The sequence below is a fragment of the Peromyscus californicus genome, unplaced genomic scaffold (assembly GCF_007827085.1).
Source record: "Peromyscus californicus insignis strain IS unplaced genomic scaffold, ASM782708v3 Scaffold_5__1_contigs__length_169319896, whole genome shotgun sequence".
In the NCBI taxonomy this organism is placed as follows: Eukaryota; Metazoa; Chordata; class Mammalia; order Rodentia; family Cricetidae; genus Peromyscus; species Peromyscus californicus.
In genome coordinates, this window is record NW_026294573.1 from 36,258,972 (window position 1) to 36,283,040 (window position 24,069).

Below are 24,069 nucleotides of genomic sequence, written 5' to 3' on the forward strand. Positions count from 1 at the left end.
TTCGCTCTTCCTCTTTCCCATTCCTTCTAAGACCTTGACGCCCTAAACACCCTTCACCTGTTAGTGTTAGCCAAGGTTCTCTTCCAGACCCCTGTGGTGTGTTCGCTCCCTGGATGGTCTCCCTGCCCCTCATTCTTCCATGTAATAGGTGCGTCTCGGCCGCTCACTCTAGGCCAGACCTTGTTCTAGGCACAGAGCCTACACTGTTCCTCGGTTCCTGTCTGTGTGTCCATGTCTCCGAGGCCTATCATTCAGCATTTTCACAGTTCCTCAAACTAAATACATCCCAAACTGAACTCCTTGCTCTCCTCACAAAGCCTGATACATAAACCAATAAACAGATGTATGAGTGGAGATGAACAGGAGAAATTTCTCAGGGGCCTGAAGGACCAAGGCGAGCCATCTACTGAAGGGCAGCTGATCTCAGCCACAGTGGGAGGACAGGTCGTGGCCGGGAGCAGGTACAGAGTAGATGTAGACGTGAACAACAGACCTGTGCCAGTGTCTTACTAGAAAGATAATTAATGAGTCCCCACTTGTACACAGCTCTGATTCCATTACATCTTCACAAGAGTCCAAAGAGTTCGGATCTCTGTGAGTTTGAGGCCAGCCTGGGCTACAGAGTGAGTTCCAGGACAGGCTCCAAAGCTACACAGAGAAACCCTGTCTCAAAAACAAAAAAGAGTCCTAAGAGTCAGATATTATCCCCATTTCACACAGGGGGAAATGTGATCAAGTTCCACACAGCTAGTAAGAGGCAACTCTGAAGAATTTTGCTTATTCTATTCTGTGTCTTGGTCACTAGGAAATGGAAACTTTTGGAGGGCATGTAGCAGGGAGAGGAAAGGCAGGACACACGTGTGCCTGAGTAGTCTCAAAGGCCCCAGTCTCCTCCGGCTGGGGATGTGACTCAGATGGGTGAGTGCTTGTCAAGCTTGCCTAAAGCCCCAGGTTTGATTCCCCAGCACCACATAAATAGGATGTGATGGTGTTTGCCTGTGATCCCAGCACTCAGAAAATGGAGGTAAGTAGGATCAGAAGTTCAAGATCATCCTGGACATGCAATGAGTTTGAAGTTGGGCTGGGCTACAAGAGATCCTGCCTCATTGTTATCTGTCATTAGAATTACCCTGTCCTAGGCAAGCAATCCACACTTTTTTTTTAAAGACAAGATCTCACATTATAGCCCAGGCTGGCTTGGAACTCACTATTTAGACCATGCCAATCCTCCTGCCTCAGCTTTATATTACAGGTCTGACCAGCCACTACCTTGTCAAGCCAAACCAAGCCTTTCATGCTCTTCAGAGCAAAGATGGAAATTGCTGCTTGGACAGATAGAGAGGGAGACTGGAACCCCTTGGCTACAGAACTGGAAAAAACCAACAGGCAACCAGAGGGGCATCAAGGCTAATGACTCAGTGCAGGTTCCATGATTCCCTGTAGTGCACAGGCCTCACCAGCCTTCCCAGTGGAAGATGGAGGAGGAGCAGCCTGTGCCAGAGGTTCCCAGTGGTCAGGAATTCCCAGCAGAGGAGGGCAGCAGAGGGCTCGTCTAGCCCCCACCCACTCACTTGGCGGTTGACACTAGGCTGGAGGAATGGGCCACAGGTTACTGCCCTGGCTTAACCTTTTCTCTCAACCTAATCAACACCCTTCTTAGAAGCTTCCACTGAAGTCCCTCTGCCGTCTGGGAGTAAAGTTAGTCTAGCCGCTCAGCAAGGGACGGAGCCCCTCTGCAGTCACACAACTAGGGAGCCTCCACAGCGGGACCCGCCTGGCTCAGGTCCTGCCGAGTTGTCCCGCGTAAGGCTTAGGTCAGAAAGTCAGTCTCCTTCCCTGCCCTCCTGCTTGGAAGATACCTATGGCGAGCAGAGACGCGGAGGTGGCAGCCCCTGCTGCGGCAGGGGTGGTGGGGAGGGAGGCAGTAATGAATGTGGACGGGAGGCGGAATGAGCGATCCATCTTTGCATGGGAGGAGAGGGGGCGGCGGGCCTTCCCCCCACACACACTCACACACTCAATCAGGCGCTGTCAGACCTCCGGCCGCCTGGCATTTTGGTGAAGAATCTCTCAGCTAAAAATTGTTGTCAGCCCCATTTCCTCGTTATCAGTGCTAGGGCTGAGGCAGCGCCCGGGGATTAGCAGAAGCGGGGAGCGCTCGAGCCCCGCCATCCACTGCCGATAACATTGGGCCTCCCGCCTCACGTCCCCCATTCATCATCTTTAGCACTGACAGCTCAGCCCAGTCCCTGTCCCCAATCCCTCCTGTTCCACCGCGCCTCCCCACTGTGCTCGGCCTGGCTCTTGACCTCCCAGGAAGTTGTCCTCCTAGAAGAAGAGTGCTAGGATTCAAACAGGGCTGAAAACCTAGACCCACCTGTGGCAAAAGGCCTTGACTGACTGTTGGGAGGACCTGTCAAGGGCTGGAGTGAGGGCTACTCAAGGAGCCTGTCCCCCCTGACAGGCTGCCTCTGGTGGCTCCAGCCACCTACCTGTGATACCGCCTGCTGTGTTGGAGAAGGGAGCCTTGTGTGACATGAACAAACTCTGAAGGCCTGTCCAGGGGTTCCTCACTTCTCCATAGCCTGAAATGGACTCCCAGATTCTGGGAACCATGGAAAGGAAGAGCCAGAGGATGACTCCATTTAAGCCTAGGACAGGTGGGGGGGTGGGGTGAAGGCTTCATTCCCACCCCAGCAAGACCATAGGCCCCTCCTCTTGGCCATCCCCAGTGGTTTTATGGCCCATTTTATGGCCACTGTAATGGCCCAGGTCAAAAGCTTCAGGGAGCTGTATTCTGGGAATTATGCAAACGAGGAGCAGGCCCAGGGCCAGAGTATGGATTTTGTCATTAAACCAGGGTAGGCCATGTCGTTAGTGCAGTAAAATCCACGTCATGACCACAGGTCTCAATATAAAATTATAGGGAACACAGCGGGGGAGGGGAGGGGGGGCACCGTGCACGGCCACACTGACACCTGCCACTCTGAACTCTGAGAAACGAAGGGGAGATAGAGGGCACAGGCTGCAGGTTGACCCCAGCTCACGACTGCAGGGTCCGTCCTAAAGCTGGGAGCCAAGAAAACGGTCCAAAGCTCCCAGTAAGGAAACTGAGGTCAAGTTGAGAAAAGCACATGTCAGCAAGAGAATGAGAACACTGACCTCTAACCACAGTTTCGGAGCAGGATCTGGACTCCAGAAAACCCAGAGAACTGAACTTGGTATCCTACCCCAAAGGTTGAGCCCCTGGCATTTCTACACCACAAGCCCTGGGTCCCCCCTCTAGCCTGCTCCTTTGCCGCTCCCCCTTACACTGCAGATCCTGTCAGTGATCTGTTTAACAGCCTGTTTCCCTTACTCATCCTTTGTGCTTCCCGATGGGCACCTATCCCCTTTCCTGTGGACCCTCCAGCCCTCTTCCAATGCCCTCATAGCTCCTGCCTCCCTGCCAGCTCTCACCCACACTACCTGGCTTTCTCGACTGCCTTTACCCACTGACTTGGGATCTCTTAGAAATCAAGACTGTGTTTTACTTATTTCTGAGTTCCAGTTTTCCCTAGAGTAGTACTGAAATTGAATAATCATTTTATAAATGTTTGTTGAATAAACAAAGGAAGCCTTTAGACCAAAAGCCAAGCTCAAAGTCCCTATCCAGTTCTGAGCCTCAGTTTCCCCTCCTGTAGAAGATAGTAGTCCGGAGAATTCCTAGAGCCTCACCCAGCTCTGAGGTTGCCCGAGGCAAAACTTAGACCAGAGCCCTCCCAGAGCAGGGCTGTATCTGCTCCTTCTACTCAGCACTGCCTTCTAGCACATCATGTCACCTAGCAAGGCACACAGTGGAACCGAAAATGGTGGAACTACTTCCCTTCCTTAAAGACCTAGCCACACAGGCTGGAGCCCCTCTGACCCAATCACGGCCCACCAGAAGCCTTCATAGCTGATAGCCCAGCTCAGTGAAGGCTATGATGTTTCAAGTGTATGGCTTTGGTTAAAGCTTCTCTTTTTGCACTCCCCAGAACACACAGATACACACACACACACACACACACACACACACACTGAATTGCTCTGTCCTTAGAGTCTGCAGATGACTCAATCCAGGCATCCAGTGAGCTGTAATCCTTCTCAGTCTGTGTCAAGGGGAGGTAGCTTCTCACACTCAGTCTGACCTGTTCATCCCCTCAGGCATAGTGTTGCTAGATTTAGCAAATAAAAATATAAGACATCCAGGTAAACTTAATTTTGGAAAAATCAATGATATCTAGTATCAATATATTCCTTGCAATATTTGGGACATAATTATACTTTTTTCAAGAACTCATTGTGTATCTAAAATAAAATTTCACTGGGCCTTCCTTATTTAATCTGGCAACCCTATTCACCTATGTACCCTAGTCATCACTGACATGGTCTTTATCTGTCTGAAAGTGACTGTGACCTTCTCCAGGTAGCAGAGGGAAGAGCAAGGTAGAATATATAGACTCAAGCTAAGGAAGCCTTTGCGGCAGGGGCTGGGATGTGGTTTACTGGAAGAGCACTTGCCTAGTGTCTGCAAAGCTCTAGTTCTGTCTCTAGTACTACACACTAATGTTTGCCTACAGTCATGGCCTCCATTACCAGTCAGAGCTAATATTATTTCTGATGGCTAGAGTTCCTCAACACCATGCCTGTAAGCAGACTGGGGAGCACTGGATGGGAGAAAAGAAGGGACTCTTGAGTCAGAAGGAGGATCAACAAAGCAATCCAGAGGATCCTTCCTAGAATGGTTTGTTCTGATCACTATAAGTGCCAGACAGGAAATAGAGTTCCAGCTCCCAGCCAGCCCTCCATGAGCACACGTATTGGAGAAATGTTGGTTGGTTGGTTGTTTTGTTTGTTTTGTTTCTGGTTTTTTGAGACAGGGTTTCTCTGTGTAGCCCTGGCTGTCCTGGAACTTGCTCTGTAAACCAAGCTGGCCTCGAACTCAGAGATCCTCCTGCCTCTGCCTCCCAAAGTGCTGGGACTAAAGGTGTGTGCCACTACCACCCGGCATGGTTGGGTTTTTTTTTTTTTTTTTTTTTTTTTGAGACAGAGTTTCACTCTGTAGCCCAGGCTAGCCCGTAACTCACTATGTAGTGCAGGTCGGCCTTAACCTCACAGCAGTCCTTCTGCCTTGACCTCTCAGTGCTGGGATTACGGGCATTCCACCATCACAACCAACTTGAAGGGCATTCTAGAAAGAGAAAACTCAGAATCAGTGAGATTGACAAGAGACCTGTGAGGTTATCCAGCAGAAGTAATGAGACCTGCTGGGACTGGATAGGTGGCTCAACCCCCATACAAGTACTGCAACCATCTGTAATTCCAGTCCCAGGATATGTGTTGCCCTCTTCTGGCCTCTGAGGGAACTACACATATAGAGCAGATAGACATCAAGGTCAATACTGATACTCACAAAATAAAAATTAATAAAATCTCAAAAAAATGTTTTAAGTAGTGAGACCTCAATAGACCTCAATGTGAATTTCAAGGATATAGAAGAAGGGCCAATGAGATTTCTCAGTAGGTAAAAGTTCTTGCCATACAAGCCTCAGGACTTGAGTTCAGTTCCTGGAACACAAGTAAAAATATAGTGGCTCACCTCTGTAATACCAGCATTCCTTCAGCAAGATGGGAGGGAAAAACGAGAGAATTACCTGGAGTCCTGGGAGCCAGATAGCCTGGAATATGCAACACAGTAGAAACAAGAGAGACCCTTGTGACTGGAGAGATGGCTCAGAGGTTAAGAACACTTGATCTTGCAAAGGACCCAGGTTCAATTCCCAGCATCCATACAGCAACTTACAAGTCATCTCTACTCCAGTTCCAGGGGATCCAACACTCTTCGACCTTGGTGGGCACTAGACACTCATGTGGTGCACGTACATACATGTGAAAGCACTCAACATCTAGTAATCTTGAACAAAGTAAAACAAAAAAGGTGAAATTTTTAAAGAAGAAGAAAGACCCTGCCTCAAAAAGTGGAATTCCTAAAGTTGTCTCCAACTTCCACATGTGCCCTCTGGTACCATATGCACACACACACTCATACATAAATACACTCATACAAATACTTCTTATTTTATTCTATTTTATTTTGAGACAGTTTCTTTATGTAGCCGTGTCCTAGAACTGATTTTTAGACCAGGCTGGCCTTGAACTCAAAGATCCACCTGCCTCTGCCTCACAGCTGGGAGCAAAGGTGTACGTCACCACACTCAGCTCAGGTATTTTAAAAAACAGGTATAAGATAATGGACAAGACTTGGTAGGTAGCCGGGCGGTGGTGGCGCACGCCTTTAATCCCAGCACTCGGGAGGCAGAGCCAGGTGGATCTTTGTGAGTTCGAGGCCAGCCTGGTCTACAGAGTGAGATCCAGGAAAGGCACAAAGCTACACAGAGAAACCCTGTCTCGAAAAACCAAAAAAAAAAAAAGACTTGGTAGGTAAATGAATGTGGGAGGGGGGATAGGGCCAGGAAGGGAACATACTGTAAGGCTAAGATTACTGGAACAAGTGACTAGGTGTCCTACCAGAGACAGGCACAGCTGGAGGAGAAGCAGGTTTGTGTGTAAGGAGTGGTAGAAGACCTCAAATTTGCGTTGTTGAGTTTTAATTCTTAGGAGACGCTCAGGTATTGATGATGTCATTTGGATAATAGCAGCACCGAGGAACACCAGGTAGAGGTACAGAAAATGCAACCAACAGGAGGAGGTGGGAGTTATAACCAGAGGACGAACAGGCTCATCCAACACACAGAATGAAGAGAGCAGAAGCTCAAGACACAATCTTGGGGAAAAGTGGAGAGAGGAAATGGACTCCATGCTGGGATGACCCACCACTTCCTCCCTTGCACGGTCCCGGGTCGGGAAAAAACAAGGGAAAGGCCAGGCACGGTGGTGCACACCTTTACCCTTAGCACTTGGGAGGCAGAGGCAGGCAGATCTCTATGAGTTCGAGACTAGTCTGCTCTCAAGAGTGAGTTCCATGACAGCCAAGACTGTCATACTGAGAAACCTTGTCTCAAAAAACCAAAAAGACAAAACGAGGGAATGTTTGCTGAGTGACTGCAGGAATGAACTCTCCTTTATCTTCTCTTCCTTCCCTAAACCTGGGAATATGAAAGCAATGAGGAAGGGAGAGACGAGGAGAACCCAACATTCTGGGGGATGGTATGATTAAACACGTGTGAAATGGAGCGATCACGGTTTGTTTACACAGAGCATGGCTTGTGTCCCATCAGATTCCCAAGAGGGGCAGCCGGTTGAGAAGACATCTTTTATGGCCATAGCCTCTGAAGCTCCCAATATACATCTCACCCCCCTTCTAGGTCCAGAATCTCTAGAAGGCAACAGTAGGCATGGGCTGAAGGCCTGGGACTTTGGGTTTCCTTCTAGAGACTACCTCTGCTCTAAGTGTCTGTTCTCCTTCCCTGGCCAGGTAAGAAGAAAGCAGTAGCGTTGTTTGACAGCCAAGCCCCGATCTGCCCCATCTGCCAAGTCCTGTTGAGGCCCAGCGAGTTGCAGGAACATATGGAGCAGGAACTGGAGCAGCTGGCCCAACTGCCTACCAGGTAAGTCACTACAGGGAGTCTGCCTGCTGGGGCATTCCACTCTGCTAGCTGCTAGGTCTCCTGTGAGCCTCGGGGGAGAAGCCAGGTCCTTCTGACCCTTCTGTGTTTGCAGATGTTTTTCTTCTTGCTTTACTGGGGGGCAGTGTGTTGAGGAAAGTGAATCCTCAGATTCCAGCCTCAGAGTAAGGGAAGCTAGACAGGGAGCCAGCCACTGTTGAAGGCCCAGAACTACCGTGTGGGGCCTTGGGGCAGGATAAAAGTGGCTACTGGGTCTGGCAGTTCTATCAGAAGTCCAGCCTGGCCCTGTTATTCGGGGGGAGAAAGCAGCACCTTCTCCATAAATCTCAAGGACCGAGAGGTAGCAATCTTGGGAACGCACTCAAGTGTGTTCCGACCCTAGCTCACTCCCAGCTCTCCTCTGTCCTTGCCTGAAGGACTGGGCTGAACCTCCCAAGGTCCTTGGGGAGGAGCCAGATTATCTAGGGGGGCAGATGAGGAAGTAACTAATGAGCTCTAATCTGAGATCTATGAAGCACCTGTTCCATTTTGTTCAAATGATCTTTGGGGTCAGGAATTCAGGCAGGGCACAGAGGGGTCAGCTGTGTCTGCTCCTGACGTTGGATACTCATCCGGGAGCTGGGACCATCTAGAGGTTCTTCACTCACATGTCTGGTGATGGACTCTTGCATGTGCTCTCTATGTAGCCTGGGCCTCCCCATCACTCAGTAGCCTTGGGGCACTTAGACTTCTTACATGGCAGCTTAGGTCTCCAAAACAAAATGTTCTAGCCAACAAGACAACACTGAAGTGGGAGAGTGCCGCTTGAGATCAAACTCAGAGCCGTTCTCTACCGGAGTTACATCCCAGCCCGAGTTACCTTTTCAAACTGAGCCTTGGAGGTCATTTAATGTCACTTCCAGTACTTTATTGATCAAGGCGTTGTGAACTCACTCAGATGCAAGGTGAGAGGACATGCATCCCCTTCTGATGGGGGGAGTGGCCAGATCAGATTATACAAGAGCACATGGGGTGAGGCTAGGGCTTAGGAACCAGGTGTGCCACGATGTGAACTGCCTACTTTATCCCTGCCCCTTGCTCATTTCAAGTCATTAGACCCGAACGATGCAAGGTGCAGGGGGCCCAAAATGGCCCCTGTCCTGGACAGCTCAGAGTGAGAAAGGATTGAGGGAGGGTGTGAACCATGAGCCCTGAGGGATAGTGGCTGCTACATGGGAGGAGCCAGAGAGCTGTGTGAGGTATCAGACCCAAGGGAGAGCAAAGAAGGCTTCCTAAGGGAAGAATTTTGAAGGAAGAAGTACTAGTCACCTATTGGCTGTTACAAACTACCCCCAAACTTAATGGTTTAAGACATTTATTAGGACCAGTGAGAAGGCTCAGCAGGTGAAGGCTTTCGCCACACAAGCTGGTGGACTAGAGTTCCACTCCCCAGTACCCAGCAGAGGTAGAAGGAGACACTAACTCCACAAAGTTACCCTCAGTTTCTGTGGGTCATCAGCTTCAGAACAGCATAGTTATGTGATCATGGGTAACTATGGCCACTAGCTCTGTTTCTCTCCTGAGGCTACAGCGAAAATCACTCGAGGCTACAGTCACCTGAAGGTCTGACTAGGATTGCAGGATGTTTCCAAGATGGCTCACTTCTGTGGGCTGTCAGCAGAGAAACCTCAGTTCCTCAGCGTCTCTCCAAAGGCTGCCTTGAACTTCCCACCAATAAGGCAGCTGACTGCCCACAAGCATTCGAACCAAGAAAGAGACCATGGGAAGCCACAACGCCTTCCCCTAAAGTCTACCTAAACACTAGAACATCCACCCTAGATTCTTCTATCCCCAGGTCATTGCTGGGTGTGGCAGTTTGTACCTGTAATTCCAGAGACCCAGGTGGGAGTACCTGGAATTTGAGGCCAGCCTGAACTACACAGTGAGACTGTATCTCTAGAAAGGATGAAAGGCAGAGAGGGAAAGAGGCAGGAAGGAATGGATGGAGAGAGGAACAAGAGAAGGAGGGAGGGAGGGAGGGAGGAAGGAAGGAAGGAAGGAAGGAAGGAAGGAAGGAAGGAAGGGAGTGAATCACCAAGCCCAGCCCATAAGCCTAGCCTTTAACAGCCCAACCCAGCCCCATACTCAAGGGAGGAGAATTATGTTCTAAAAGCTCTCATTCTTAAAGACAAAAGTATCAAAAGAATCTGTGGGCACACTTTAAAAGCCCCACAGAAGCTATACTACAGTAATAACAATGAACCTCGTGGAACATTCACTATCTGGCAAGCGCTTTATTTATTCTTCACTCTGAGGTAGGTGATACGGTCATGCATTGCTTAATGATGGGTATACGTTCTGAGAAATACATCCTTAGGCATTTTTTATCATGTGAACATCATAGAGTGTACTCATACAAATGACACTGTCACTAGGTAATGTTACCTCATGAGACCACTTTCAGATGTGTAGCCAGCCTGTTGCTAATTGTGGTGTATGACTGTATAGATATTACTCCCATTTTACAGTTCAGGAAACTGAGGCACAAACATGTTAAGTGACTGCCCTAAGGTTTCTCACTTAGCAGTATAGGTAAGATTTGTTCTCAAGCTGTCTTGACACCAGTGCCCTGCTCTTCGCCTCCCCTCCCCCATCAATCACACACCTGGAATTGACTTGCTAGGGGCAGAAAGTGAAACATCCTGCAGGCTGCCCCAGGAGTTCTGGGTAACACACTTCCAATAAAGGGGTCCTCAACCAGGAACAGAAAAGAGAGGAACCTGCAGAGCCCATTTGGACAGTGTGCTCCCCCTTAAAAAACAGCTCTTTTTGCCTCCTCAGCGAGTGTCCCCCAAGCTCGCACCGCCCAGGGCATCTCCCACTCCCAGCTCGTGACCCTGCATAAATCCCTCATCATCCACGTTTCTCAGAGCACCCACACCTCGCGGCTGTCGGCTCACGTCCGGGCCCATCCCTGCACCCCCTAATGCCCACGCCGCCCTCAGCACGTGCACGCCCTGCGCCCCTGGCACGCCCTCCTCCCCACCGGGTGTCTGACAGCCGGACAGCGGGATCTGCACAGCAAGTGAAATTCCCGTCGGATCGATAAAGCCGAAGCGCTGGCGGCGACGGGTCGATGGTTTTATCTGTCTCGGCCCCGCCGCGCCCGGCGCGCTGACAGTCGGACCGGCCGGCAAAGGCGTTCAAGGGCAGCCGCACCCGCGGCCCCCGCCGCCCCCTCCCCACGCGCGCCCCCTCCCCGCGGCCGCTGCGCCCACCGGACTGCGGGCTGGACCAGCCCCGCCGCCGCCCTTGTGATTTATCTGGATTTTTAATTGGAAAAAATTTGCGAATTAATTGATTTCAGGAACTTGCCAATTAACATTGTAATTGGGTGCGTGATAAATTCCCAAGGAGCGTGTCAGCTCCCTCAGGGCTGACGGGCAGCGCGGGCGGAGGGTCCTCAGCCTGGCTGCCCTTGCCCCGCCCCCTGCTGGTTCTGGGGCGAGCTCGAGGAGGGGCAAAGGAGGTTGGGAAAAGACACAAGCACCCGGGCTCCTGAGATCCACCCCATCCACCTTCCTCCTCCCCATCATCAGTATCCTAAACACATGGACCGGTTTACGGACCGGGAAACTGAGTCCCTCAGGAGGCCTCCCCCATTCACGACCTGTGGCCAAGTCTTCCTCCCCAGCTCTCCGGCTTCCTCCTGGCCTTATTCCTGTCCCCTTTGGCTCCTCTCCCTTTGTTTTCTTAGCTGGCTCCTCCCCTCTTCTCTCAACCAGCCCCCCTTTCGTCCTATCACCCTGCTTTGGCCTCCCTTGCCCTCTCTGTTCCTTCCTCAACCTAGCCCACCTGAGCCTGTGGGTGCTGCTGCCAGGCTAACCTCCCAGGGGGTTCTACTTCTGGAACTTTCCAGATGGACCTCTTCTGCCTTCGACTGCCCAACGACCCAGAGCAGGTCCTATGCTATTTCTACACACCTGGGGGCTCACAAAAGAAGCAAAGACCTACCAGCTCCTAAGCCCAGGAGGCTGGTTTTCACAAACACTGGCCTGACACACATGTATGCGTGCACACACACCTCATTCCCACACAGCTCAATGTACACACACACACACCCTGAAAGAACCACCTTCCCAGAGAGAACATCCCCAGGTGCCATGAGCCACCAAGTCAAAGTACCCACCTGCTCGACACTAGACTTTTCCAAGTTACATCCATACCCCTCCCTCACCTCACCCGATCCTGTCTTTCCCATCTAGAACCTTCACAAGGGCTCCCTTAGACACAAGGACTTGGCTGCTTAGAACAAAGAGAGCAATATCAGGTCAAGGACAGAGTCAGGAGGGCCTTCCATGCACAAGGATACCCCACGTGTTAATGGGACGCTGTGTGCCGGTATGGAGAGTGGGCTGGGAGCAGAAACAGTGAGGCAAATTAAGGGTCCAGGGACAATGGCTGGAAAGTGGGGCGGGGGGCGGGGGGGCTCAGAAGAGGGAATTAAGAGGGCGGAAGAAGGAGGAGCCAAGGGACTTAGGTAGGTACTCACTAGGAGAAAACATTCTGATTTGGATGGTTGGGAGTGTGGTAGAGGAAATGTCCACAGAGAGAGGAAGCAACAGGTAGGGTTCTGGGTAAGCTGAGGCGCAGATGCCGCTGGGATGCTGTTGGGCTAGGGACTAGATGTATATACAGAGACAGTCAAGGACATCGATGGGCCTGAAGATTGCAGGGGGTTGCCTCTGAGACCCCTCTGTGGCCCCTAGACTGGAGTTTCCACCTGTTAAGAAGAAACAGCCGTGGGCGTGGAGCATTCACAGAGCTGGAAGTGAGGCTTGGCTGGTGGGACCTGAGCTCTGAGATCTCTATAAGAGCTGGCCTCTGGGCTGGGAAACAGCCTCCTCTGGGAAGCACCTTTAAAGGGCTGGAAAAAAAATCTAAAGGGAGCCTGGGTAGTTCTGAAGGAGAGGCGGGATGTAGCGATGGCAGTGCCCCCACCCCTACTTAAGCCTTATTTAAGGCCGGCCTCGGTGTTTGGTTGGGTAATGAACTAGATAAACAATTCCCCAAATAGATTAAAACGAAGTGTAACTTACAGAGGCGGCTGGTGATGATGGTTTATTCCCGGGCAGTGCACCATTTCTTTATTTCCAAGGATAATTCAGTGTAAATCACCTTAATTAAAAGTGTCAGCCCAGCCCATGAATATTGTACTTAGGAACGCGTTTCCTGGGTCCCAGTTATAATTTAAAACCCATGGATCACTAGGCAGCGGGTGACTGAGCAAGGAGGAAAATTGTTGGGGGCGGGCTGTGGCAACAGGGAGGGACGGGAGGCAGAGCTGCCGGGCTGGGCGGGAGCCAGGCTGCCACGAGCTCAGGACTTAGACCTCCCTTCTCCAAGTCAAGCCACTCACCAGGCTCTCTGGGAAACCAAGAAAACTTAGAGTTGAAAGGGTTGATAGAAGGGAAGGGGGTGGTGGGCGCTATTGCTCAGAGCAAGGGAAGGAGTCTGAGGCCGCACTGGCCATGTACAAGCAAAGGGAAGAGCTTTGCTTAGAAAAACGGAAAGATGGGGTTGCCAGAGCACAGGCTGGACATCCTGACCCCATTCTACTTACCAGTAAAGTGGGTGTGCACAGGATCAGCAAGACCCTGCCCAAAGTTGCACAGCAAGCAGAGACGAAAAGAAATGCAGTGTTCTGCACTGGCACCTACATCGTACGTGACTTTAGAGAGGCAGCGTTAAAAACTCAAATTCCAAGCCCTCCAAGGACTGAATGACCACAGAGGTATCACTTAGTCTGTTAGTCAACTTTGTAAAGTTTTGGTAGAAACTCAGTGAAATCTCTCTCTCTCTCTCTCTCTCTCTTTCTCTCTCTCTCTTTCTCTCTCTCTTTCACACACACACACACACACACACACACACACACACACACACACACACGAGGTCTGTCTCTGTCATTTACAGTGGATACACAGTAACTCTTTATTCCTTCATTTTCTGATCTTACCTAATACAGCCATAATAGATAACAGCCGTAGCCCAGTCTAGGGTCAAGTATGCCAACAATGTAGATAGCAGGTAGCTCTCTTTGTAGGCAGAATAGTGATGCTCTTATTTGTTCACTGAGTGAATGAAGAAGTTAAGAAATGAGAAAAGTTGTGAACTAACAAACTGGTTACTCCTCAAGGGCGGCTCGCTCAGCTTCCCCTCTGTATGCCCATTGCCTACATTCTGGCTGGGCGCAGACCAACAAGGAACAACCTGTGATTGACTAGAGCCTTCACTAGCAGTCCTTCCTGTTCTGTGTTGTTCCTACTGTGTGGCCAGACTGGTATCTCTAATCTGATACTCAGACGTGAGCCTTCTCCTGCTGTGGAGACTGATGACCTCTGCACTGTTGTGTGCTTGTGCACGCGCGTGTGCATGTGTGTGTGTGTGTGTGTGTGTGTTCCCCTAGGTGTCTATATCTGTAGGTATGCATGTGCCTAAGTGTCTCAGTGCTTTATAGCTGTTTCCATCTCTGTATGTGTTTATGTGGACTTGTGTACATGAGCAGCTCTTCATCCAGGCTGCATGGCTGTTGTGAATTTGTCTTTATGGCCATGTCTCTGGGAGTGACCCTGTGGCCTTGTGCATCTGTATGCATGTCTGAGTCTCCGGGTGTGACTGCCTGCATCTATGTGCCTGTTGGTAGAATGATAGTCTGTGTATCTGCCTTGAGACTAGGGCTTCTCAACCTCAGCACTATTGACATTTTGGGTCCAATAATTCTTTTGTGAGGGGGCTGTCTGGGATAGTACAGGTTGTTAAACACCATCTACCCACTAGATGCCAGTAGCAACCCCATTTCCACACCCAAGTTTGAACAATCAGAAATCAATCGGAACTATCGCTAGGGGCTTAGAATGTAGCTCAGTGGTGGAGCATTTGCCTAGCATACAATAGGTGCATACGTGTGTGTGTCTGTATGTCTGTATATGGATATTCAGACATTGCAAGTGTCCCCTGGGTGGGCACACATCCCTCGTTCCACTGAAAGTCACTACCTCAGCCATGCCTTTCTATGCTTTTGCTTACACATCATGCATTTCTCTGTTTGGTCTAATGAGTGCCCGAATACATCTGCAGGTGTTCCTTATGTATGCACTCACTAAGTCCACACACGCCCCATGTATTTTGCTTTCAATGTATTTGTGTCCTTTCATGCTTTCTGGCTGTGTCTGAGGATGTATTCTACATGGGTGCTTTGTGTGTGTGTCTGTGCGGAGAGCCCATGAAAATGGGCTGTGCATGTATCAACAACCCCTCCGTATGTATGTATTTGTGTGTATGCATGTGCATCCGTGCATGCATGCTCGCCAGTGTGTGAGCACAATGCAGCAGTATAGTGGGGCAGCAGGCAGGCGGGGACAGGAACAGGGATATTAATGTTTCTGAAGTGGATCTGATTTGATACGTCTTGTTCCATTGTCAGCATCTGTTTAGCGGGATTTGTAATACTCTGTGGCTCTGGATCACTCATGCTTAGCGTGGGATGTGGCCTTGCATACCAATTTTGTTATTAAACACAGTCCTTGCCTCCCCCACAACCCATCCATCACCTCCCACCCCAGCCCCCGCCTGCTCTGAACTGCCCACCATATTTCAGGGCCCAGCTCCCTCCCGCCTGCTGCCCGATGCCGGAGGGCCTGGGGCTGACAAATTGAATCAGGGGGAGATCATTCCTAGCCTAACACAGTTTGCAGCGTGTTGGAGGAAGAATTGACAAGAGTTGTGTCAGCCCTATCACCCCAATCCCGTAGGAACTCAGAGCAGGCTAAGAATAGGGAACGGTGAGAAGGACACCTCCAGGACAGACCAAAGCTTCGGGGCTGATTCTAGGTAAAGCCCCTGGCTTCCATACTCTGCCTGGTGCCTGTGTCCCCTCCCAGGGGCCAGCATGCTTCTTGGCACCGGGCAGAAGCGGAGCTAGGTCCTGCGCCACTGGGTGGAGTATACTGGGTGGAGTATACTGGGTGGAGCTGGGCTTAGCCGTCTGGACTATGCCAGGCCTGCCATGTCTTCTCTTGAGATTACCTTGTTAACCTACCCTTGTTCACGTGACCTGGGCACCAGGTGGAATGGTCACCCTGTTCTCTTCTTTCTTGGCAGCAAAAATTCCCTTCTGAAGGATGCCATGGCTCCAGGCACCCCCAAGGTAGGTGGCCAATTACGTTTTCCCTCCTGCTCATTCCAACCTAAGCCTTCCGAGATGTGGTTCCTCCTGAGAGAAAGGCCTTCCCCATGGATTCCAAGCTGCCTCCGGCGGCATTTGAACGGCAACCTGATGCCTAGGGCTGCTTGGTGTGTTGGGGTGTGGCTGGGGTTGCAGAATCCATCTGTGTAAAAGATTTCCCAGTTTCCTCTTTTCCTAGCTAGGAGAGGGGTGAGAGTCCAATGTGGGCTGAGATGTGGGCAAGAGTTGGCCCCTCTGAACAGAAACTGAGAGAAACTTGAGTGCCTCAGATGGAGAAAGATGAAGAGCGAGTATCTCTTGGCCCATTGAACACCACTGCCCATAAGGAGCAGATGTACTGTTTCCCCCAAGGTGATGATTGTGAGGAAACGGAGACATGGAGAGGAAGAGGTATTCACTGAATACCTGGCCTCATCCCTCTGTGGAAGTTCTCTGCCCTCTTTCTCTGAAGTTCTCACACTATTCCCCTGGGTGTGTCATGGTGACTGAGAAGCAGGTGTTGAACCTTAGGGAATGGATTTATTCAGTGAGTGTAGGGAAGTTAACAAATGCCAAAAAAAAAAAAAGAAAAAGAAAAAAGCCCTCAGGAACCCTGTACTTTGGGTCAAGATAAAGTGAGGGTATTAGGAGGGTCACAGGAGAGCATATCTCCCAGTTCCCTAAAAAAAAAAAAACCAGTTTCAAAATGTCTAGGTGGTAGGCAGGCGGTGGTGGCCCATGCCTTTAATCCCAGCACTCAGGAGGCAGAGCCAGGCGGATCTCTGTGAGTTCGAGGCCATCCTGGTCTACAGAGCAAGATCCAGGACAGGCACCAAAACTACACAGAGAAACCCTGTCTTGAAAAATAAAAATAAATAAATAAAGTGTCACAAAATGTCTGGGTGGTCAGGGGTCCAGTGAGGAAAGAAGCATGAAGTGGTCCATATATTTGAAAGGCCTAAAGTCACCAGTGACCTCTGAGAGGGTAATTTTGGGAAAAGGAGCCAATGACAAGTATCCTCTCCATGACTTTGGCCAACTATCCCTTGGGACTTGAGAAGGAGAGGAGGTAGGCTATTCGTCCTCATTCAAAACTTGCTAAGCCACAGCCAACTGCAAAAGGAGGAACAGAGAACCCAGGCCAGCCTGGGATTGGTGCAGACCATGGCCAAGGCCTGGAATAGAAAGGGATAGAGGAACCAAGCAGCTGAGGACTGGAGGAAGCAAGAAGCCACACAGGCCTTGTTGGCCCAGACTGCCGTGTTTAATGATGGAGTAATTGAAGGTCATGGCCAAGCTTCTAGTTCAGCCACTACCTGAGTATGAATGGCAGGGCCGAGACATTGGAAACCAGGAGGGCTAGTGTTCTCAGGGCCAGCCCTGGCAGACACGCTCTTCATCCATACCTCTCACATATGTAACCCATAGGTCAGAATGTATACCCAGGAAGTCTTAAGCACAGACACTTCCTGCAACCTGGGACACTGGCATACTGATCGAGGCAGAGAAAAGGGACCACTGCTCACCTATTCCCAGATAAACTCCCCAAAGCTGATCAGTTGCTGGCTTCTCCTTGGTCTTGACCTCAGCTTTAGGGAAGCAGGTCATAGGAGAAAGAGGTAGAAAGCAGAAGGTTGAAATGAGCATCTGGGCAGACAGGGAGGGAGGGAGGGGGGAGAAGGAGGAGAGGGCGAGGGGCCCTTAGACAAGATTGATGGCCTCGTTGCCATTAAGAAAAAAATTAGCCGGTGGCGGCTATCATATTAAAGGGTGAAGAAGCCGTGAATTATTTTCTTAAAGATCTTATCGCTTACAATGATAATTTTACCTTCCAAAAGGCCACTTTTAATGAGGCGAAGAGCCAGGCAAAAAGTCATGATTTAATGCCAGGATTTTTTTTTTTCAAAACACATTTTACTGCTTTTTGGTCCATGTTTAAAAAGCGCCAGTGACCTTTTTTTATTCCGCTTGCCCCAGGTGTAATGCGGAGGCCTCTCAGGGCTTCTAACCTAGAGAGAGACAGAGGCAGACAGAAGAGAGCTTTGTTACTGTTGGGGGGTCCACACACTGTGACACACTGTTCTGTCTCCTCAACATCTTCCTTGGGATTGGAGAGGAACATTGCCTGACATCTTTCTGGCTGGGGCCGTCACCCACCAGGCCTCCCATCAGAAGTCCCATTTGGAGGCAATCCCATTCCGGGCCCTCTGCAGCCTCCTCTCTCCTCCAGCTCCTGGACCTTGGATACATCAGGGTACCCTGACACATCAGCAGCTGGGACCAGACCCCTCACTTCTAAGGCCCTTAGCCAAGGATGTACAGCGTGGCCACCGCATGCGGGTCACATCCTAAGGTTCAGTCAGAGATGAAGGATAAATGGCTGCTCCATCTTCCCCAAATTGCTTTCTTTGGGATGTCACTGGTGATTTGGCATAGTTTTCGAAGCTGGGGAGGGCTTCTAGGGAATTGTGTGCTTCCGGCTCAGAGCTGTGCTAGCTGAAGAAGGGAGGGGGTATGGATTATTTTCAGGCCTCTGAGCACCCCATTCACAGCTGAACAGGCCTTGGCAAGAGCTGGCTCTTGGGTTGAATATGCCATGTGGTATTTAGAATTGTGGTGCTCGCACACAATTTGAAGCAGACAGTTTATTAATCTAAACTGCAGGCGTATGTAGAAGAGGCCATCCGAGATTGACGGAGGGGGATTAGTTTTGCTGGGGTTTTTGCTGGGGTCATCACCACAGCGCAGGGCTAAATGCACCCAGCGTACATCCCTGGCTACATGCTGGAAACTCATACATACTATTTAATTTACTGTCTCCATAGTGGGGCTGCTGCCATCAGCCTGTATTAGGGGCAGGCAAGGTGGCAGGTATGTGGCTTTACCCCCAACCCTTCACATGGGTCCCAGAGGCTGTGTTCTGGAAAGAAGAAAAAAAAGCACGTCTAGTTCAGTCTGCTGAGGGTAGGTCAGTGGTCCCTCCCCACTTAGAGCTTAGCGGGAACAATGTTCTAGCTAGTGCTGTGGGGCATGCCTGCATCCTCAGCACTGGGGGGCCATGATAAGAGGGTCATTGGGAGGTCCAGGCCAGCCTGGGCTAAGCGTGAGACATTATGTCAAACAAAATCCACAAGCAAGGGTCTATATGTAGAACTAAAACCATCCATCCTCTCTCACAGCTGGACTTCCGTGTTGACCACATCAGTTCAGAGTTTCATAGGCCTCCATCCCTGTGCCCCTCCCTCTGTCTCACTGCTAAAACTCCCAGAGGACAGGGAGCTCCTGGGCACTGAGCGTTGGTCTCACTTGGCCTGGGGCCATGTGTCCTTTTCTTCTTCCAGTCTCTCCTGTTGTCTGCTTCCATCAAGAGGGAAGGGGACTCTCCGACGGCATCACCACACTCTTCTACCACCGATGACCTGCACCACTCCGACAGATACCAGGTGAGGAGGGGGTGGCAGGAGGCTAGGAGGACTCTCACCTGGGTGAGAGAGTCCAGCCCATGCATGGTGCCAGCTCCTCCTGACGAGGCCGGAGCTGTGTTTGGTGCCCTTTGTATCCAGTGGCCCAAGTGAACTTAGAAAGCACAGGTGTCAGGGAATGGGCCTTATTAAGCAGATGGATTTTAGGGTGAGATGCCAAGTTCTTTGGGGCTCTGCTGGTTCTGAGCACTTTTGAGATATCCTATCTATTAGGGAGTGGCTTATGGGATTCTTGTCTTATAAGGGGGCCTAGAAGTGTAGTCCACAATCACCAGAGATTTCTGACCTCAAAAGCCAGACCCCTGGAGCCAAATAAGCATGCCAAACCTCAAGATCGGGGAGAAGCAAGCAGATATTGCTTGTGGGTGTCATAGTCAAACAGCAAGGAGGTAAGTCCTAAAAGATCAGAGCAGGGAGAGGACCCGAGAGCAGCAGTGGAACTTTCGATGAGCTTTCTCTGAGGTAGAAAGGAGAAAGACCTTCCTCTGGGGGCCCGCGTCTGGGAGCTGGAGCCCTGCTTTAGAGAACCCACTCAGATGGCAGAAAACACGATCCTGCTCCAAGGACCATTTGTTTCAATGGCAGCAGGGCTTTCCAGGGAGCCCCGGCTTGAGAGGGAAAAGGAAGGACTCTGACCTGATGTGGAAAGGCAGAGCAAGCATGCTAGTAACCCTAGTAACCTGGATGGACAGCCAGGGAATCTGTCAGCGTCCAGGGAATCTTGGCTGGAACTGAAGAAAGGTGTTTCTCAGGAACCCTTTCCTCCCAGTTGGCAGCCTGGCACCAGGATGCCAAGCTTTCAGAGTGGAGTGCCAAGTACAGCTAGGCGCTGGGATGTGACTCCCGGATAGAGCACTTGCCTAGCATGGACCAATCTCAGCACCATTTAGGAAAAGAAGACAAAATTTTCTAGGCCTAAGAGTAGGCTAGACCCCCAGGCCACTGGCCTCTCCTCAGGGTAGGGTTAAAATGCATAGCCCAAGGGGCCAGAGAGTTGGCTCAGTGGTCAAGAGCACTTCCAGAGGACTCTGGGCTCATAACCATCTAGAACCCAGGTCCCAAGGGATCCAACATCCTCTCTGGCCTTTGTGGGCACCACACATAAAAGTAAAACACCAATACACATAAAAAAAGAATAGTATTTTTTTTAACTATTTAAAAAATAAAATAAAATGCATAGCCCAAAGTGCCATGACTGGGGAGAAATCTATGCATCCATGAATGATGTTTTGTTTTTAAATAGTGTGTATGTGGGGGGGGGGCCTCAGAACCACACACACACACACAGACAGACACAGACAGACACAGACACACACACACACACACACACACACACACACACACACACAAGTGTCGATGCCCATGGAGGCCAGAAGCATTGAATCCCCTACAAGTGGAGTTACAGGTGGTTGTGATGGGTACCAGGAACCAAACTTGGATCCTCTGGAAGAGCTCTTAACCAATAAGCCATCATCTCTCTAGCCCCATGAACCCTTTTCTGAGAGAGACACCCAGTCAGCCCTGGACGCTGCACTAATAAGACAACCAGGCTGGAGGTGGAAACCTGGCTGGAGGTGACCTGATTCTAGGGACCTTGGTGTAAAGAGATAAAATTCTGTTCCACAGAGTTCCCTTCCCAAGGATAGGCAGAGAGAGGCCCGCCCTCAGAGACCCATCCTCTACCCCCTGCTCACTGCAGCCTCAACACCTGCTAAAGAGGAAAAAAGACCACCAAGCACCAACTGGCTCCCTGACCCCATTCCTCTCCTCAAAATGTGTTTCTTTTATTCTCTGTAGCATATGAGGAAAGCCTCTTGCCTAAAAGAATATGCCCACACATTCCTATCTGGTATTTATTTGCAACTGACTTAGAGATATATGGAAACCTCTGGAACACATTTGGGTACCCCTCAGACTCTGATTCTACCCCATTCTAGACTCAAAACAGCCTCCCCCACTTTGCGATAGGTTCTCACCATGTTGCCCAGGCTGGCCCCAAACTCACAGTGATCCCCCTACCTCTGCCTCGCAAGTGCTAGTATTACAGTTATGTGTTACTATGGACAGACATTTCAGGGTTTTTGTGGTGGGTTTTTTTTTCTGGTGGGGGAGGTATAGGTACAGAGCCTTATATAACTCAAGCTGGCTCACACTTGATGCAATCCTTTACCTCAGCCTCCCGAATTGAAGGATTTCCAAGTACTTTCTTAAATGACCAATCAGATTAAGCGATTTCTTAGATAAAGTTCAAGGTCCTTTTGTAGCACCAAGATTCTGTGATTTAGAGCCAACTTGTATCCTCATGTTCTTTCTTGGTACTCCCTTCCACAATGCCTTTGCCTCAACTTCCTAAGCTACCTACTCCCTGAACACGCCTTCTCTCCCTTCCCCCTCTATAGACAAACTGCTTTTGACAGAAATCTTTCACCCCATAAATTTCTATTTGTCCCTCAACATCCTGCTAAACACTGTTCCCTCCAAGAAATCTTCCCAGATCATCTACCTCTTCTTATGACCCCGTGTGTCCCAATTTGGTACAGTTGCACTATATTGTGATCACCTGATCAGATATTCATCCATTAGCTAATAATATATAGCATACCATACCAAAATTTGTTGGCATAGCACAAATTAATATTTCCCCCTTTTCTCTCTTAAAAAAATTTTTTTTTCTTTTTCTTTTTCGAGACAGGGTTTCTCTGTGTAGCTTTGCGCCTTTCCTGGAACTCGCTTTGGAGACCAGGCTGGCCTCGAACTCACAGAGATCCGCCTGGCTCTGCCTCCCGAGTGCTGGGATTAAAGGCGTGCGCCACCACCGCCTGGCCTCTCTTAAAAATTTAAATTACTGTATCTAGCATTTGGTTTCATGATGGCATTTCACATGAAACATGTTGTTGATTCTCCACCCCCATCTTCTCTCCAGTCCCCCTGGTGTGGCCTTCCGCCCCATCCCCCAGAGCTCCTTTCTGCTCTCATGTCACGTATGTCCTAGTGTCTCTTGAATTCCTCAGTTCCTCCTTTCCCCTTCTTTCAGTCTCTTTACTAGTTTCATAAAATATGTCCACACTCTTTCGTATACATAGGGACGCATGCTAGGATCTCACACTCTCTCTATATACATATGGACATTACATGCTAGGATCTCACACTCTCTCTATATACATATGGACGTTACATGCTAGGATCTCACACTCTCTCTATATACATATGGACATTACATGCTAGGATCTCACACTCTCTATATATACATATGGACGTTACATGCTAGGATCTCACACTCTCTATATATACATATGGACGTTACATGCTAGGATCTCACACTCTCTATATATACATATGGACATTACATGCTAGGATCTCACACTCTGTATATACATATGGACATTACATCCCACGATCCACATGTAAGAGAGAACATGGAATGTTTTCCTGAGTCTGGGTTATTGTGCTTAATATAATTCTTTCTGGATCCACCCATTTGCCTGCAAATTTCATGATTCTCTATTTCTTTACAATGGAATAGAATTCCATTGTGTAGGGCTGGCGGGGGATGGCTCACTGAGTCAAGAGTTTACTATATAAACATGAGAACCTGAGTCAGATCCCCAGCACGCTTGTAAAAAGCCAGACGTGACAGCATAGACACGTGCCTATAGTTCCAGTGCCGGGGGCAGAAGCAGGAGGATCCCAAGGTCTCGCTTATCAGCCAACTATTGGAGATGAACTTTTCCGGTCCATGAGAGACCATCTCAAAAAATAAAATGGAGAGCAAGAAGAGACACCCAACATTTACCTTTGGCCTACACACACACATGCACAGGACAGTGTGTACACCATAGACACACACACACACACACACACACACACACACACACACACACACACAGAGATACACAATTCCATCACGTATATATAGTACATTTTCAAAATCCATTTTTTTAAAAATTATATTTATTTAGTTTTGGTTTTTTGAGACAGGGTTTCTCTGTGTGTGCTGGCTGTTCTGGAACTAGCTCTGTAGACCAGACTGGCCCCGAACTCATAGAGATCTGCCTGTCTCCGCCAGATTTATTTATTTTTATCTGTATGAATGGTTTTGACTTCATGTATGTATGTGTACCAGGTGAACACCTGGTGTCCTCAGAGGTCAGAAGAGGGAGTCAGATCTCCTGGAACTGGAGTTACAGCCACCATATGGGTGCTGGGACCTGAACTTGGGTCCTTTGCAAAAATAATTCCTTTTAACTGCTAAGCCATCCTGCCAGCCCCTCATTGTCCATTCTTGTTGATGGACATCTAAGCTGGCTCCATTTCCTACTTATTATAAATAATGTAGCGATAAACATGGATGTGCACGTGTCTGTGGTAGGTGTGGTCATTGGCTAGCCATCCTCTTGTTCACACAGCTCATTCAGAGCTGACCTCACCACATGTTCAAAGTTATACTGTCCCTGGTTCCTGTCCTGTCCACAACTACATTTCCCTCTCTCCTCCCTCTCTTTCTTAAAGACTGAGGAACAATGGGGATTGAACTCAGGACCTCATGCATGCTAGGCAACCACTCTAGCAACTGAGCTACATTTCCAGCCTACCTCTCACCTTTTCTTAGCAGATTCTAGGTGGTAGTGTCCCACTAAGACAGTGGCCAAAGCTGCAAGGCTTCTTGAAACCAGAATCTGGAAGTTATACAGCATCATTTCCATCATCCATCACTTTTTTTTTTTTTTAGATTTGTTTATTTATTATGTATACAGTGTTCTGTCTACATGTATGCCTG

The 24,069-nt window shown here is 49.6% G+C and overlaps 1 protein-coding gene across 2 annotated transcripts in view; it reads left to right on the forward strand.

The window, feature by feature from the left end:
• Rnf220 (ring finger protein 220) overlaps positions 1-24,069 on the forward strand; it is a 228,919-nt gene that overhangs the window by 182,788 nt on the left and 22,062 nt on the right. For both annotated transcript variants that reach the window (XM_052716267.1, XM_052716268.1), the window contains exons 2-4: positions 7,457-7,589; positions 15,747-15,792; positions 19,152-19,253. In XM_052716267.1, the coding sequence (XP_052572227.1) occupies positions 7,457-7,589; positions 15,747-15,792; positions 19,152-19,253 (281 nt within the window). The remainder of the gene's footprint in view (positions 1-7,456; positions 7,590-15,746; positions 15,793-19,151; positions 19,254-24,069) is intronic.